This window comes from Typopeltis vanoorti, chromosome 10 (genome assembly GCF_054136105.1).
Source record: "Typopeltis vanoorti isolate ZY-2024b chromosome 10, IOZ_Tvanoo_1.0, whole genome shotgun sequence".
NCBI classification, from domain to species: Eukaryota; Metazoa; Arthropoda; class Arachnida; order Uropygi; family Thelyphonidae; genus Typopeltis; species Typopeltis vanoorti.
Window position 1 is genome coordinate 5,823,670 of NC_143558.1, and position 14,667 is coordinate 5,838,336.

General features: G+C 36.0%; 1 protein-coding gene across 1 annotated transcript in view; it reads left to right on the forward strand.

Moving 5' to 3' along the window:
• The window catches only part of LOC150102146 (apoptosis-stimulating of p53 protein 1-like), a 186,545-nt gene that overhangs the window by 132,203 nt on the left and 39,675 nt on the right, over window positions 1-14,667 (forward strand). Inside the window, exons 6-8 of the mRNA XM_090398659.1 lie at window positions 1,471-1,988; window positions 2,482-2,693; window positions 12,813-12,946. Coding sequence (XP_090254785.1) covers window positions 1,471-1,988; window positions 2,482-2,693; window positions 12,813-12,946 — 864 coding nt within the window. The remainder of the gene's footprint in view (window positions 1-1,470; window positions 1,989-2,481; window positions 2,694-12,812; window positions 12,947-14,667) is intronic.

Sequence of the window (14,667 nt, forward strand, 5' to 3'; positions counted from 1 at the left end):
TATATGTTACATTAATTGTTTTTGTAATCCTCGTAGATGTCCTAGTGACTAGGACGAAATATAGGAAGTATTAAATTCTATTTTAATTCTTTTTGAGTGTTGTAAAAAATCCATTAAGCCTCCAACATGATGTATTGGTTTTTGTTAAGTAATCTGAGTGAGCTAAGGGATAGATAATCTGAAAACTAGGTTTTGGGGCTAAACATAAAAATTTTCAAGCCACTGTGGGCCTTCAACAAGCAGAATAGTGGTCTTATACTAGGCAATGAAATGAATCTACCACTATCACATATGCCTACATTGGAATTTGAACTTGCACCATATTGGTTGGAGAGTAAAAGTTCAAAGCAATTGGCCAGCTAGGCCAGAACATAGTCAATCAGTAAATGACAAACATAATGCATGTATTAGCAAATAGTATTTGGTGATAACCCAGTGAACTGTACTAGCGTTTTTCAGTCATATTGCCATTTTAAAGATGTCCTAATGGTGAAAGTGATGATCATCCTGGTTGTCCTTAACCTGCTAGAAATGAAAAAATGGATAAAGTATTTTAATGAGAAATAAAAAAAGATTCAAATATCTGAAGAAATATGTGTGATGAACACATATTTCACATAATAACGTGTGACGAATACATAAGCTTTTCCACACGATCTGAAGAAATAGTAATTTCTTGTAGTACATGTTGTAGATAAATTACAATAAAGGGGAGGGATCAAGGTCTGGTTAGGAGCAGTAATGGAGAAGTGGAGAAGTGTTAGTTGGACTGATTACAGATTCCAAAATGAGTTATTATATATTTGTTTATAAATACCAAGAGTATCAGAAAGAAGGGATAAGAATTTGTTTCACTCATTGAAACAGCTAGCCTAAAAATTGATATAAGCGAAACATATTGGATAAGGATGATGTATTAATAGGAATAGAGATGAAGAGTATGGTGTTTTTCATGAGAATAAGAAAAATGAGAGGGAAAGTGCTGTTGATAATGAATAATTAATAATAATAATATTATTATTATGTGACGCATCCAAGGAGTCCAAAGAATCATCAAGGGAGGGCACCTGCTCTACAACTCTCTGTCTCCACCACTCAACCCACCAACTACAGCAAACCACAACTACACCAATGCCATCTACTGCCTACCACCACCAGTAGTATTTTCATAGACAATCACGAACATCCATGCCCACGGCAGGATTTGAACCCGCAGCCTTTTGGATGGAGGGCAGATACACTAACCACTCGGCCAACCAATATTAATTGTGTTGGACTATCCTAATATTTGGTACATACAATAATATGTGGTATGCATCAGAAAACATGCTCATGCTGATGATGTTCAATAATTTATTATTTTGAAATGAGATTTTGACACGTCAGTGCAATTCAGTTAATATAGTACATATTTATGGTTTTAATATTAACAGCTTGATTTAATACATATACCAATATTTTGTATTGCAGGTACAGTAGTCACCAACCCCCAGCTTATTCACGACACATGCAGTTAAGAAAACTTCCACCACCACCATATAGAGAACCATCTAGAGACTGTTCTCTAACTCATACTGAAAGACTCCCAGCAAATCATCAGGGGCCTGAGGAACAAAAAATAAATCATGGAAGTCCTCATCCAAGGGACAATTTATCTGTAGAAGAAATATCTGCTGCTCAGTCAAATAATGTACCATTAACCATCAGCAAACGTATAGAAATGCCCCCAGCATTTCTTTTTCCAAAACATCATGCTATACCTCCAGATAGAAGTGAAACCACAAATCAAACATCCTCATCTAATAACAAAGGCAATATCACCTCTCATGATGTGGATAGGTGCAAGAGACGTCCATACAGTGGTCATCTTCATCATGGAAATGATCTGGATGATATTGTTTTATCAATGGTAGAGGAGGATTCAACTGGACAAGAAGATCAAACAGATGTTGATACTAGAACTGAAGTATCCACCAACAGTTCTGCAGGTAAGTGTCTGTTAATGAGAAAAGTCAATAGTTTGTTATTTGAGGATTCTTGACATTGTTGTCTCATCTGCTATTTTAAAAACTTGTTATAGGCTTGATTCTAGTTGTTGATTAGAGGAACTTATTCTAGGGGCCATTTTTTAGATAGTTCTTGAATTATGTCAGCTGATTTTTGATGCATGAAGTAGGAGTTTCTTCATCTTGGAAACTCGGGTTTTCAAACTAATATTTCAGAAAAATCAACCATAGAACTTAACTATTTCTGACCTACGAGTTAAAATTATTGATAGCTGGGTTTCAACTATCAGTGACAGCTGTGAGATTAGCTGCCCACCAATGTTTCCAAAAAGGCAATAGAGGATTTTTTTAATTTTATTTTTCATTTATGTTATGGAAATGTGCTTACAGAATACAGCAAGAATGATTACTTCAGGAATTTTTCCATTAAATTAAATGATATGTTATATTTAGGATTTTTTTTTTATGATTTCAGACTCAGGAGACAAAAGTACATCAAGTAATGACTCATCCAGTGATCACCTGTTCTATGGATACAGTGCAGCATTGAGGAGGGTGAAAAAGGGTAATCTAAAAACCAAGGGGACAGCAAAGATTCAAAGGAGGGTGAGTTTTGATCCCCTTGCTTTGTTGCTGGATGCTGCTCTTGAAGGAGAGTTGGAACTGGTGAAAAAGACAGCAAAAGAGGTAAATTTATTGAAAGTGTTATTTAGAACATTTTAAGCAATCTTAATGCATTTCAAGTATTTATAAAAGAAAACAAATTTCTGAATATTGTGTGAATGAGAAAACACACAAAGCAAAAAATCAAGTAACTAGTGAATAAAATTCAAGTTGTAATAGAAATAAAAAGAACTAAAGTTATAGTCCAATGACCATAGGCTATTAAGACTCTTGGGATTTAGACCCTTGAAATCAGTTTCCCAGTTTGAGCTTTGCAGCCATATGTATTGAGATTAAGGGAATGCCTTATTACAGATAATGAACCCAAAATAGTTTAACACATTTGTAATACCTTTTATATAGTATACTGATTACCTCTGTATAATTCTTTTTTGAAAGAGAATACCCAATGTTTCCAAAGATTCTAGTTCTGTTTTTTTTTCTATAAACATTTTGAAGTGTTTCGACTTTACATTTGATTGGGATGCCTTATGTTCTAACACGTACTTTTGTTCTGAATATGTTTGTTCGAATCTAGTAAAACAGCAGCTCTTACATAATTTGTTCTTATATAGTGCCATGAGTTACTACTTTTAAATATGTATGCTTTGTGAGTAATAGTTCATTATTTTTATCCCCCCCCCCCACCACCATTCAAACCTTGTTACAACCTATCCTACACATCTTCTTATGACCTACCAGATGGTTGGGTTATAAGATTCTTCCCACTGTTGAAAACCTGCAAGAAATACATATAGGTTACTATATGAGATTTGATGGTTAAAATTAAATATTGTTTATCCCTACTGCATCATTTCATTTCTAGACCTTATCCTTATGTTCATTAACTAAAGATTTTAGTTAAGACATTCCAGCTTCATTATCGTTACTAACTTTTATGTCAGTAGATTTGTCTCCTATTATTTTATTGATTAGGTTTCTGTTTAGTCAGCCTTGCTCTTAAGTTCATATGCACTATTCCATAAGTCAGTCTTCTTCCGCATCATGATATTTCATTGCGTTTTATTTCAACACTGTTTTGCTAAACTTTACCTTCTATTTTGTTTACATGACCATTCTCTCTCTCTCTCAATTCTACTTACAAACATTCGATAATATTAACACGTTCATTGCCAAGCTGAAAATTGGAATTTTGTGTGGTGGCCAAATATTTTTTACTTGATAGTGACGTCCACGCGTGATTGGCAATGAACGTGTTAATGATGCAAAGTTCCTTTCTAAATTTCTTCATTTTTAATGTAGTTCTGTTACTGAAGCTATTATGTTCATCTGTAATTATTTTCAGAACTTATATTATGGTCTAATATATTATGGTACAAAGTCTCCCTAAATATATATATATATATATCTTAATGGATTGTTTTTATTATTTATTTTATTATTATTATTAGTAGTAGTAGTAGTATTTATTTATTTAGTTAGTTTTTTTTTTTTTTGTTACAGTTATATTAGGAAATGAAATAGTAGAGGGAGTCCTACCTTCAAAATTCCAAAATCTGGTTATAGTGAGTTCTCCTACTCTTTCTACTATATGAATGTAGTTTAAAATTTAATTTGTGTGATATAAGTAACATCAAAATTCTGATAAGTCATCTAAGAAGTAAAAAGAGTTTGAGAAATATAAACCCAAGCATAAAAGACAAGTATATAAAGCACTTTAAATTAATAATAGACTGCTGAAAGGATATTTTGTGAGAAGATGAGTCATGAGTGAATAGAAATGCTGTAAGTGATGATACTATTGATAAAGAAGGAAATCCAAGAAAACTAAGTTGGATGACCAATACTGCTTAGAAAAGCCATAATATGAATGTAAACAAATGTGAATACTACATACAAATATATAGCAAGTTTATAGTTTTAGTGTCTGTGTGGTTAGCCTAGTGGCTATGTGCTTTGCAACCATATGCCTGGGGAAGGAGTGTCCTAGGTTCGATTCCCATTGGTGACTTGAGGAGCTGAAGGATCTTCCTCAGCCATAGCCAAGTTAGCTGGTCTTGGGTGTGGACAGCAGGTTTTTTTCCCCCAGTTTATCCTTGGGTTTTTCATCCTGCAAAGCAGGCAAACCGATCTTGAGAACTCAACGCTACGGACATAGGATACACCAGAGCATAGGACTTAACCACCTTATTCTGTGAACGGCTTGAGGTCCAATGATAAAAAAAAAACCTCGACACCACAAGGTGAAAAAGGAAGATGAGATGAGATAGTTTAGCTATGCTTAATAGTCATAATACATTCCTATTATGGCTATCTAATCAATATTGGTCATCTGACTTAGTTTTCTTGATTTAGTTCTTAGTGAAAAAAAAAGATTCCTGTTTATCTTCCTTTTTGCCAATAATATGATCACTTCAGCATTTTTATTCAATCACAAGATATTCTTTCTAAGATCTACTATTTTGTTAATTTAAAGTTGCATTATACACTCATCTTTTATTATTGGGTTTATATTTCTCAAATGGTTTTGAGTTCTCATTTAGGTGACTTATCAAATTTCTGATGTATGGTATAAGTATTATACCATACAAATTAATTTTAAACTATGTTCGTAATAAAAAAAAAAAGTAGAAAAATTTACTGTATCCAGATTTTGGAATTTTGAAGGTAGGTCACCCATACCATTTTATTTCTTAATTTTTAATTTTGAAAATATTTTTTTTTCTGGTGAGTTTATTTTAAAACTACATCTTATGCCTTAATTATAATAAATTGTAGCTAAAGAGTAGATTAAGTAGGGTGCTCCGCAGGGTACTACATCTATACCACATAATCAGCAACTACACAGAATGTCACTATCATCATCATCTATGCACAACACCATCTACTGCTAATTTTATTTTTTTTTGTCTGTAAGTTGCATGTGTTCTCATGGACGAGTTTCATGTTTTGAGTTCTACCGAGTTTCTGGTTCCAGGAGAAAAAATCCTGCTACCTTCGTATGAGATTAGCTAACTTTATATTTTTATGTATTGATATTTTAAGGATACTTGTGACATAAAGATTGTATAATATAAGCACGTATTCACAAGAAAGATATTTAATTATCCAAATATTTTGGTCTGAAAATTGCAGACCATCTTCAGTGGCACTACAAGAACAGTTTTAAAAAATACAAGGTGGAATACTAACAATAGATCATTTATAAATAGAACAAGCCACGTGATGTTATATCACTAAGTATTAAAGGGAAATATTTTTAAGCAGAGACATGATTGAATTAAAGATATTAATTAATAATTTCAATAATTTTAAATAGCATAAAATTAATATGAATTAATGAGTTATCCTGATTAGACTTTCCCAGATTTTTGATACAGATATACAGTATCAAATACAGTAATAAGAGGCCAGTTTTTGACCAAAGGATGTTGTGGTTAGTTTCTATCTCGTGCTGAGCCAATCCAGATTTTCGGGTTTGTTGTGATGAATGGAGGATTGATGTTCTTGGATTCTTTTTTCTAGAGAGAGTCCAGTTTGTCCAAAATAGGAGAGATCACAGTTGCAGGGAATTTGATAACTCCAGGAAGAGACATAATTGAGCATTTGTCAACTTTGATTCGATTTTAAAAAAAAGATCAATTTTTTTTAAAAAATGCCACGACAACAAGATTATTCCCAATTTCGCTAAGATTAAAGAAACTATAAAATCAATGTATCTGGACGTCCTCTAACTAGTAGTGAAACCCTCATCCTTTCAAAAGGACATGATTTTTCTATTGTTCCTAATAAGATACCATATCTAGATTTCCTAGTTAACATTGAACGGAACCTCAGTCATCTAACTAGTGATAAAACTAATGCTCTTTCCCTAGACGTCGCTTCTTCTCTACTTAAGGCCAAACTTCTTCCTTCCAACATATCTCTTTCTGAAATGAAATCTTTACAGTCCTTGAGAAAAAACAATCACCTCATTATCACCAAAGCTGACAAGGGGAAGGCAACAGTAGTTATGGACTCAGCAAATTACAGAAGAAAACTTTCTCTTTTACTTCGCGATCGCTCCACATATCAAGAACTTTATTATGATCCAACCAACAGACAACTTAAGAAATTTAATTCTCTCCTAGATGAAGTCATCAGTTTAGATAGAGACACAATTGAAAGACTTAAAACTCATTTTGCAAGACCTCCTAGATTTTATGGTCTTCCTAAAATACATAAGATTGACTTTCCTCTGTGTCCAATAGTAGATTGTATTGATTCTCCTACTTACCGTCTAGCCAAATATCTAGCTAAATTATTGAAATCTCACATAGGCAACTCTAGTTCCTTTCTTAAAAACTCCTCAGATTTCTTAGAAAAATTGAAAAATATCTCATTGCAACCTACAGATCTTATGGTGAGTTTTGATATAGAATCTTTATATACAAATGTATCTCTCAAGGAGACTTTAAAATTACTGGCTGACATCTTTCCAGAAGACATTATAAAACTATTCGATTTCATAATACACTCTGGATATTTCTTATGTCAAAACAAAAATTTTACAGCCAAGTAGAAGGTAAAGATGATAGGCCATACAGTAAAGATGACATCTTTACTGTATGGCCTCACAACAAAGACTCCTTACCTTCTCTTTTAAACAGTATCAATTCCTTACATCATCGTATAAAGTTTACTATGGAAATGGAAAAAAACAACCGGTTATCATTTTTAGACGTTCTCTTCATCTGGTCACCTTCAAATATTCTTACAACTACAGTTTACAGGAAACCAACGTTCGCAGGTCGTTATATTCTTAAAGAATCTGCCCATCATCCTTGTCAAAAAACAGGAATCATAAAATGTCTAATCAGAAGAGCCAAAACTAATTGTTCTACTTCTAATTTTCTACAGAAAGAACTTTCTACTATTCAACAGCACATGAAACTCAATGGCTTTTCCGAAAGAAAACAACAAAGATTCAATACGTCAAGTTCCAGTTCCTTACATCTCCGGGATTTCAGAACCTATTTCAAGAATTCTGAAGAATATGAGTTAACAGCTACTTATTCACCTATTAACAAGTTATATTCCCATTTTCCTTCTTCCAAAGACAAACGCTCAACTATGTCTCTTCCTGGAGTTTATCAAATTCCCTGCAGCTGTGATCGCTCCTATTTTGGACAAACTGGATGCTCTCTAGAAAAAAGAATCCAAGAGCATCATTCCTCAATTCATCACAACAAACCTGAAAGATCTGGATTGGCTCAGCACAGGATAGAAACTAACCACAATATCCTTTGGGCAAAAACTTGCCTCTTACATAGATCCCGCTATAAATTTGAATGTTTATTCAAAGAAAGAAATAAGAATAAGAATAAGAATTTGCGGAATAAGAATTTTGAGTGTCCTTGGTAAATGTGGCGGTCGAGTTTAGCTAGTCTAGAAAACGTGTTTTTAAAGTTAAATATAGTGTGGCTTTTTGTCACAAATTGTGCTAAAATTGTGCATCGGTTAGAAACAAGTGTCCTTCAGTGGTATTATTGTTTAGAACTGTGGTGTATATATTGTGTTTTCACTGCCGTTTGTATCACTATATCAACGTGTAAAGATGGCGTCCAACAAGAAACGTACGTCAGCGGCGCGCAGGACTTCTACTACTACACGAAAGGCTGGCTCAGCATTAGATTTTTCGCAATGGATGCGTTGCGGAAACTGCTACATGTATGCACCGAAAAATGTGAAGGATCTGTGGTCGGTCTGGCAAAATGAAAAGAAAGAAAATGTCGACGTATGTGAGAAGTGTCGGGATAGGCTGGAGCGTTTAGGAATGGAAGCTGACATCGGGACCGTAGCGGAAGAACTTCGGCGGGAGTTTATGAAAATGAAAAATGACCTTCATCTTCTTCATGAGGAAGTGGAAGTGATCGGTAAGGAGATACTGGAAGTTAAAGCTGAGTTTAATGTGTTAAACAGAGAAATTAGGACTATAGAGATTACTTTAGCTGAAGTAACTAGAACAGGATTACATATGGGTGAGTCTTTGGTGAATGATTCAGTAATAAATAGTATGGGAGTGATTGGGAGTCAACATAATGAAACCACAAGTAGCCAAGAAGAAATGAGATGTAGTGAGAGTGGGGGGGTAAGTAATAGAGAGTTGAGTAATGAAGCTGGGAGAGTCATGCTGAATAGTGTAGAGAATGAGTCCATGAGTGTGAACTTGAATGAAGTTAATAGTGGTAAAATATATGGTGATTCTATGATTAAGGGTATGGAGAGTGGTATGCATGAGGAGTGCTTGGCTGATGGTACAATAGAAAGAGTGGCTTTAGCAATAAAGAGAGGGCATGAAACAGACAAGATGATAGTTATGGTGGGTACGAATGACCTGAGAGGTAGTATAAATCGGGTAGGAAAAGATTTAAGAACATTATTAGATATTGTGAAGAGGAAAAGTGTCAATGGGAGAATAGTGTGTGTGCTGCCTCGTTTTGACAATTACGAGTTAAGTAGACGAGCAATGATAATGAATGATATGATTGCAAGAATGTGCAGAAAAAGAGGTCTGGAGTTTGTTGATGTTTGGAGTGTGTTTGAAGGAAAAAGGCAGTTGTATGCTAGAGATGGACTGCATCTTAACATGGAAGGACATAAGAGATTGAAGAAGTTATTGTTTTCTGAACAGGTTGAAGTTATTGGGCAGGGAAACTAATATTGAAAAGGTTGAGTGTAAGAGAGAGAAACTTTAGCACTGATTGTGTATTTATTGATCCTTATAGGCAGAATAAATTGCAGAAGAGAGGGAAAAAAAAAATTGGCATAGGACTACGGTAGTTAGTGACTTATATATCAGTTCTAAAGCCGGTACAAGATCTAGAGGGAATCTGCAATTTTTGTATACCAATGCTAGAAGCATTAGAAATAAGAGAGAAGAATTTTTGGCATTAGTCAGTGAAATCTCACCAAAAGTTGTAGGCATTAGTGAAACTTGGCTGTCAGCAGAAGATGTGGTCACTGGAATTGAATGTGATGGGTACAGTATTTTCAGGGAGGATAGAGAAGATAGAACAGGAGGAGGAGTACTGTTGATGATAGCTGATGTGTTGCAGCCAAAGAAAGTAGTATATCATGATGATAGACATGTGAATGAGAGTTCATTTGAGGCAGTCTGGTGCGAAATAGTGACCAACGCAACCAAATATACAGTTGGATGCTGCTATAGGCCAGGGAGTACAGGGGGAGATATTGAATTCATGCATCAGCAACTTAGTGCAATGAGTGAAGGCTTAGTGATTATTATGGGGGATTTTAATTATGGTGATATCAATTGGAAGGAGGAAATATCACGTAGCAAAAAGGAAATGGAGTTCATACATCTGCTACGAGATAATTACTTGAAACAGCACGTAACTGAAGGGACACGTGGTGTGAGAGTGTTGGACCTGGTTATTGGTTCAGAGGTTATATGCTTAAGTAAGGTGACCTCGTTACCTCCAGTTGGTGAAAGCGATCATGTGGTATTGACTTGGGAGGTTGCAAAATCTGTGGATTTTTCTATTAAGAAGGGGTATGTACGAAACTACAGGTTAGGCAATTATAACAAGCTTCGGAGTGAGCTTGCAGCCATCCCATGGCAGAACATATTGCAAGGGAAAGATGTTAGCAGTGCTTGGGATAAAATCAGCGGGTATCTGAGGAAAGCAATATCAGATTGTGTCCCCATGGTCAGGAGGTCAAACAAGGCAGGCATTAGATGGATGAGCAGTAGTATCAAGCTTGAACTACAAAAAAAGAAAAGGTTATGGAGAATTTACAAGGAGAAGGGCGATCAGGACACCCATGAGCAGTACAAGGCTCAAGCTAGGAAGGTTACCAGCATAGTAAGAAAAGCTAAATCAGATTATGAGAAGACCTTAGCCAAAGAGATCAAGGGTAATCCCAAAGAGTTCTTCCGCTATGTGGCAAGTAAGAGGAAGAATGACTTCGGAAGGATAACCTTAGTGGGTGCTGATGGTATTGAGGTGACAAAATCAGATGTAATAGTCGAGTTACTGAGTGATCACTTCTCAAAAGTCTATCACCCAAGTGAGGATATCTCTATACCTATAGCAATACCTAATGTGAGAATTGAAGCTAAAGAATCAGAGGTATTAAATATATTGCGAAACTTAAATGCAAACACTGCGGTAGGCTTAGATGGAATATCAGCTCGGGTGTTGCGTGAATGTGCAAATGAATTGTCAACCCCTCTTACCTGGATATTTAATTTAAGTTTGAACTCTGGTATGGTCCCTAGGGAGTGGAAGTTAGGCAAAGTGGTTCCTTTGCATAAGGGTGGCTCTAAAACTGCAGTATTGAATTACAGACCAATCACCATCTCAGGAGTAGTGGTACAAGTATTGGAAAAGTTGGTTAAAGACAAAATTCAAGAATGGGTGGATCAGGATATGATACTCTATAGAGGCCAACATGGTTTTGTTAAAGGTAGATCCTGCCTTAGCAATCTATTAACTATCCATAATAGAATAACATCAGAGTTGGACAAAGGAACTGGCTACACAGTGGTACTTCTGGATTTTGCTAAGGCTTTTGACAGGATACCCCATAGAACACTGTTACGCAAATTGGAGCAGATGGGAATGGATATTAAATTGGTGATATGGATAGGAGAATGGCTCAGGGAGAGATACCATAAGGTGGTGTATGGAGGAGCCGAGTCCAGAATGAGGCAGGTGACCAGTGGTGTGCCTCAGGGCTCTGTGCTTGGGCCAATGTTGTTTAATTTGTATATAAATGATATAGGAAACGGCTTAAAGGGAGATATTCAGTTGTTTGCTGATGATGCAAAGTTGTGTAGTGCAATAAAAAATCAAGCTGATGTTGAAAGTTTGCAGGAGGATTTAAATAAGCTGGTAAAATGGGCAAAAGAAAATGGATGTCAGTTCAATGTGGAAAAGTGTAAAGTCTTGCATTTTGGGATTAAAAGATTACCAGCTGTGTACTACATAGATGGAAAGGTACTCCAAGAGATTGATGAGGCTAGGGACTTAGGGGTATTGGTAGATAAGGAGATGAAGTTCAGAGGACACATTGCTAAGGTGTCCAAGATTGCACATAGGATTACTTGGTTGTTGAGGAACACACTGACATCCAGAGATAAAGAGGTTATTATTCCCCTTTATAAAGCATTGATACTTCCACATTTGGATTACTGTGCTCAGGTCTGGTCACCTGGATTCCTTGGAGATGAGGAGGCTGTGGAGAGGGTTCAGAGAAGAGTGACCAAGTTGGTGAGTGATATAAAAAATGCTCCCTACATTGATAGATTGAGAGCTTGTGGATTGCAGAGATTGGTTGATAGGCGAAAAAGAGGGGATATGATAGAAACATTCAAATTACTAAAAGGTTTTTATAGGATTGATGCAGGGGAAATGTTTCAGCTGTGTGATAGTGATGGAAGAACAAGAGGTCATCTCTGGAAATTAAAGAAGAGTGTGGTTAACAAAGGTGTCAGAACAAGGTTTTTTGCCTGGAGGGTGGTGAATGAGTGGAATTCATTGCCTGACTTTGTTGTGAGCTCTTCATCTGTAAATGAATTCAAGAAGAGATATGACAGATATTGTTTTGCTAGCTTGGGTCTCCCGCGATGAGTCTACTGACTCCATGGAGATACCCGTAATAATAATAATAATAATAATAATAATAATAATAATAAAAAGCGTAGAGGCCTTACTCCATCGTCCTAACCTGAATCGGAATGACTGTATATCTGTATAAAAAATCTGGGAAAGTCTAATCAGGATAACTCATTAATTCATATTAATTTTATGTTATTTAAAATTATTGAAATTATTAATGAATATCTTTAATTCAATCATGTCGCTTAAAAATATTTCCCTTAAATACTTAGTGATATAACATCACGCGGCTTGTTCTTATAAATGATCTATTGTTAGTATTCCATCTTGTATTTTTTAAAACTGTTCTTGTAGTGCCACTGAAGATGGTCTGCAATTTTCAGACCGAAATATTTGGCTAATTAAATATCTTTCTTGTGAATGCGTGCTTGTATTATACAATTTTTATGTATTGTTTCAAAGAGTAATATGAACCAGAGGTTCAGGATACTTTAAATAGTTTTTTGTTACTCTTTATCAAAAAATTACTAATCTTTTCACACTTGTATTTTTTCAGGTAACTAATCCCAGTGCTGCCAATGATGAGGGTATCACAGCACTTCATAATGCCATCTGTGCAGGACACTTTGAAATTGTAAAGTTCCTTGTAGACTTTGGCTGTGATGTTAATGCACAAGATAGTGATGGCTGGTGAGACAGTTTTTGATTTTTCAAGTTTCATTGCATATCAGTAAAGGCAATTTTGAATTATTATTATTATTATTACCCCAAGACCTCATGGAGTCAAAGACTCATCTGGAAGGCCCTTTTATCGCACACGCACACACACACACACACACACACACACACACACACACACACACACACACACACACACACACACACACACACACACACACACACACACATCTCATCATATCATGTCTTAAACACACTCAAACTCCTTGCGGACACCACACTCTCAGGCAAGGCATTCCAATCATTCACAACTCTGCATGAAAAAAACCTGCCTCTCACTCCCCTACTCACACCCTCTTTATACAGTTTCCAGGGATGACCTCTGGTTTCTTCCCTGATCTCCCACTATTCTCTGTAGAACTTCACCATTTATCCTATAACAACCCCTTACCAACTTGTAGATCTCTATCATATCTCCCCTCTTCCTTCTCTCCACCAGACTCTGCAAATTACATCTTCTCAATCTTTCCTCATACTCTACATTCCATAGGTCAGAAACTACCTTAGTCAGTCGCCTTTGGACCCTTTCCAATATCTCTTCATCCTTCTGAAAACCCAGTGACCAAATCTGGGCACAATAGTCCATGTGTGGCCTAATCAAAGCCTTATACAATGGAACAAGAGTCTCCCTACTTCTACACATCAGTGTCCTCCGCATCATTCCCAGAAGTCTTTGTGTTGTCTTCACAATTTTGGCGATGTGTCCCCCTAAATTTTAAATCCTTCTCCACTATCACCCCCAGATATCTTATTTCCTCAACCTCCAACAATATATTCTCACCAAGCATAAATTCTGCATCCCATCTTTGTTTTCCAAATTTTAAAACCTTACATTTTGCAACATTGAACTTGCATCCCCATTTCCGTGCCCAGTCACTCAATTTATTCAAGTCTTCTTGTAAAGCCACAACATCTTCACTACTCTTTATGGTTCTTCTCAACTTTGCATCATCTGCAAACAACTGAATATCTCCATCCAAATCTTCGCCAATATCATTAATATACAAGTTAAACAGTAATGGCCCTAAAACAGACCCCTGAGGCACTTCACTAGTGACTCCTTTTCCTGGATATCGCACCCTCATAACACAACTTGTTGATACCTATCAGATAGCCAGTCTCCAATCCAATGCGCTAATCTAATATCCAACCCCATCTGCTCTAGTTTGACTGTCAACTTATCATGAGGTACTCTATCAAAAGCCTTTGCGAAATCCAAGTATGTTACTGTGTGTCCTTCTCCTCTGTCCAAGAAAGCAGTCACTTTATTGTAATAAGTAAGTAGATTACTAAAACATGTCCTCCCTTTAGCAAATCCATGCTGTCCATCAAAGATAATACCATTGTTGTCAACCCAACTCTGGATCCTAGTTCTCACAAGCTTCTCCAACAACTTAACCACAACATCCGACACACAGATAGGCCTATAGTTTGATGCTTAAGTTCGATCACCTCCTTTATGAAGTGGCACAGTCTTGCCCTCCTTCCATTCCTTAGGAACTTGACCAAGTGCAAGACTCATATTAAAAAAATATGTCAAGGCATGTGTCAACTCCCTGGCACATTCCTTCAGAATATGCGGTGATATATTATCAAGTCCCACAGCCTTATTTACATCTAGTTTACTCAACTCCCCAAACACCTCTTGCTCACTTACAGTCAGTCTCTCCTCC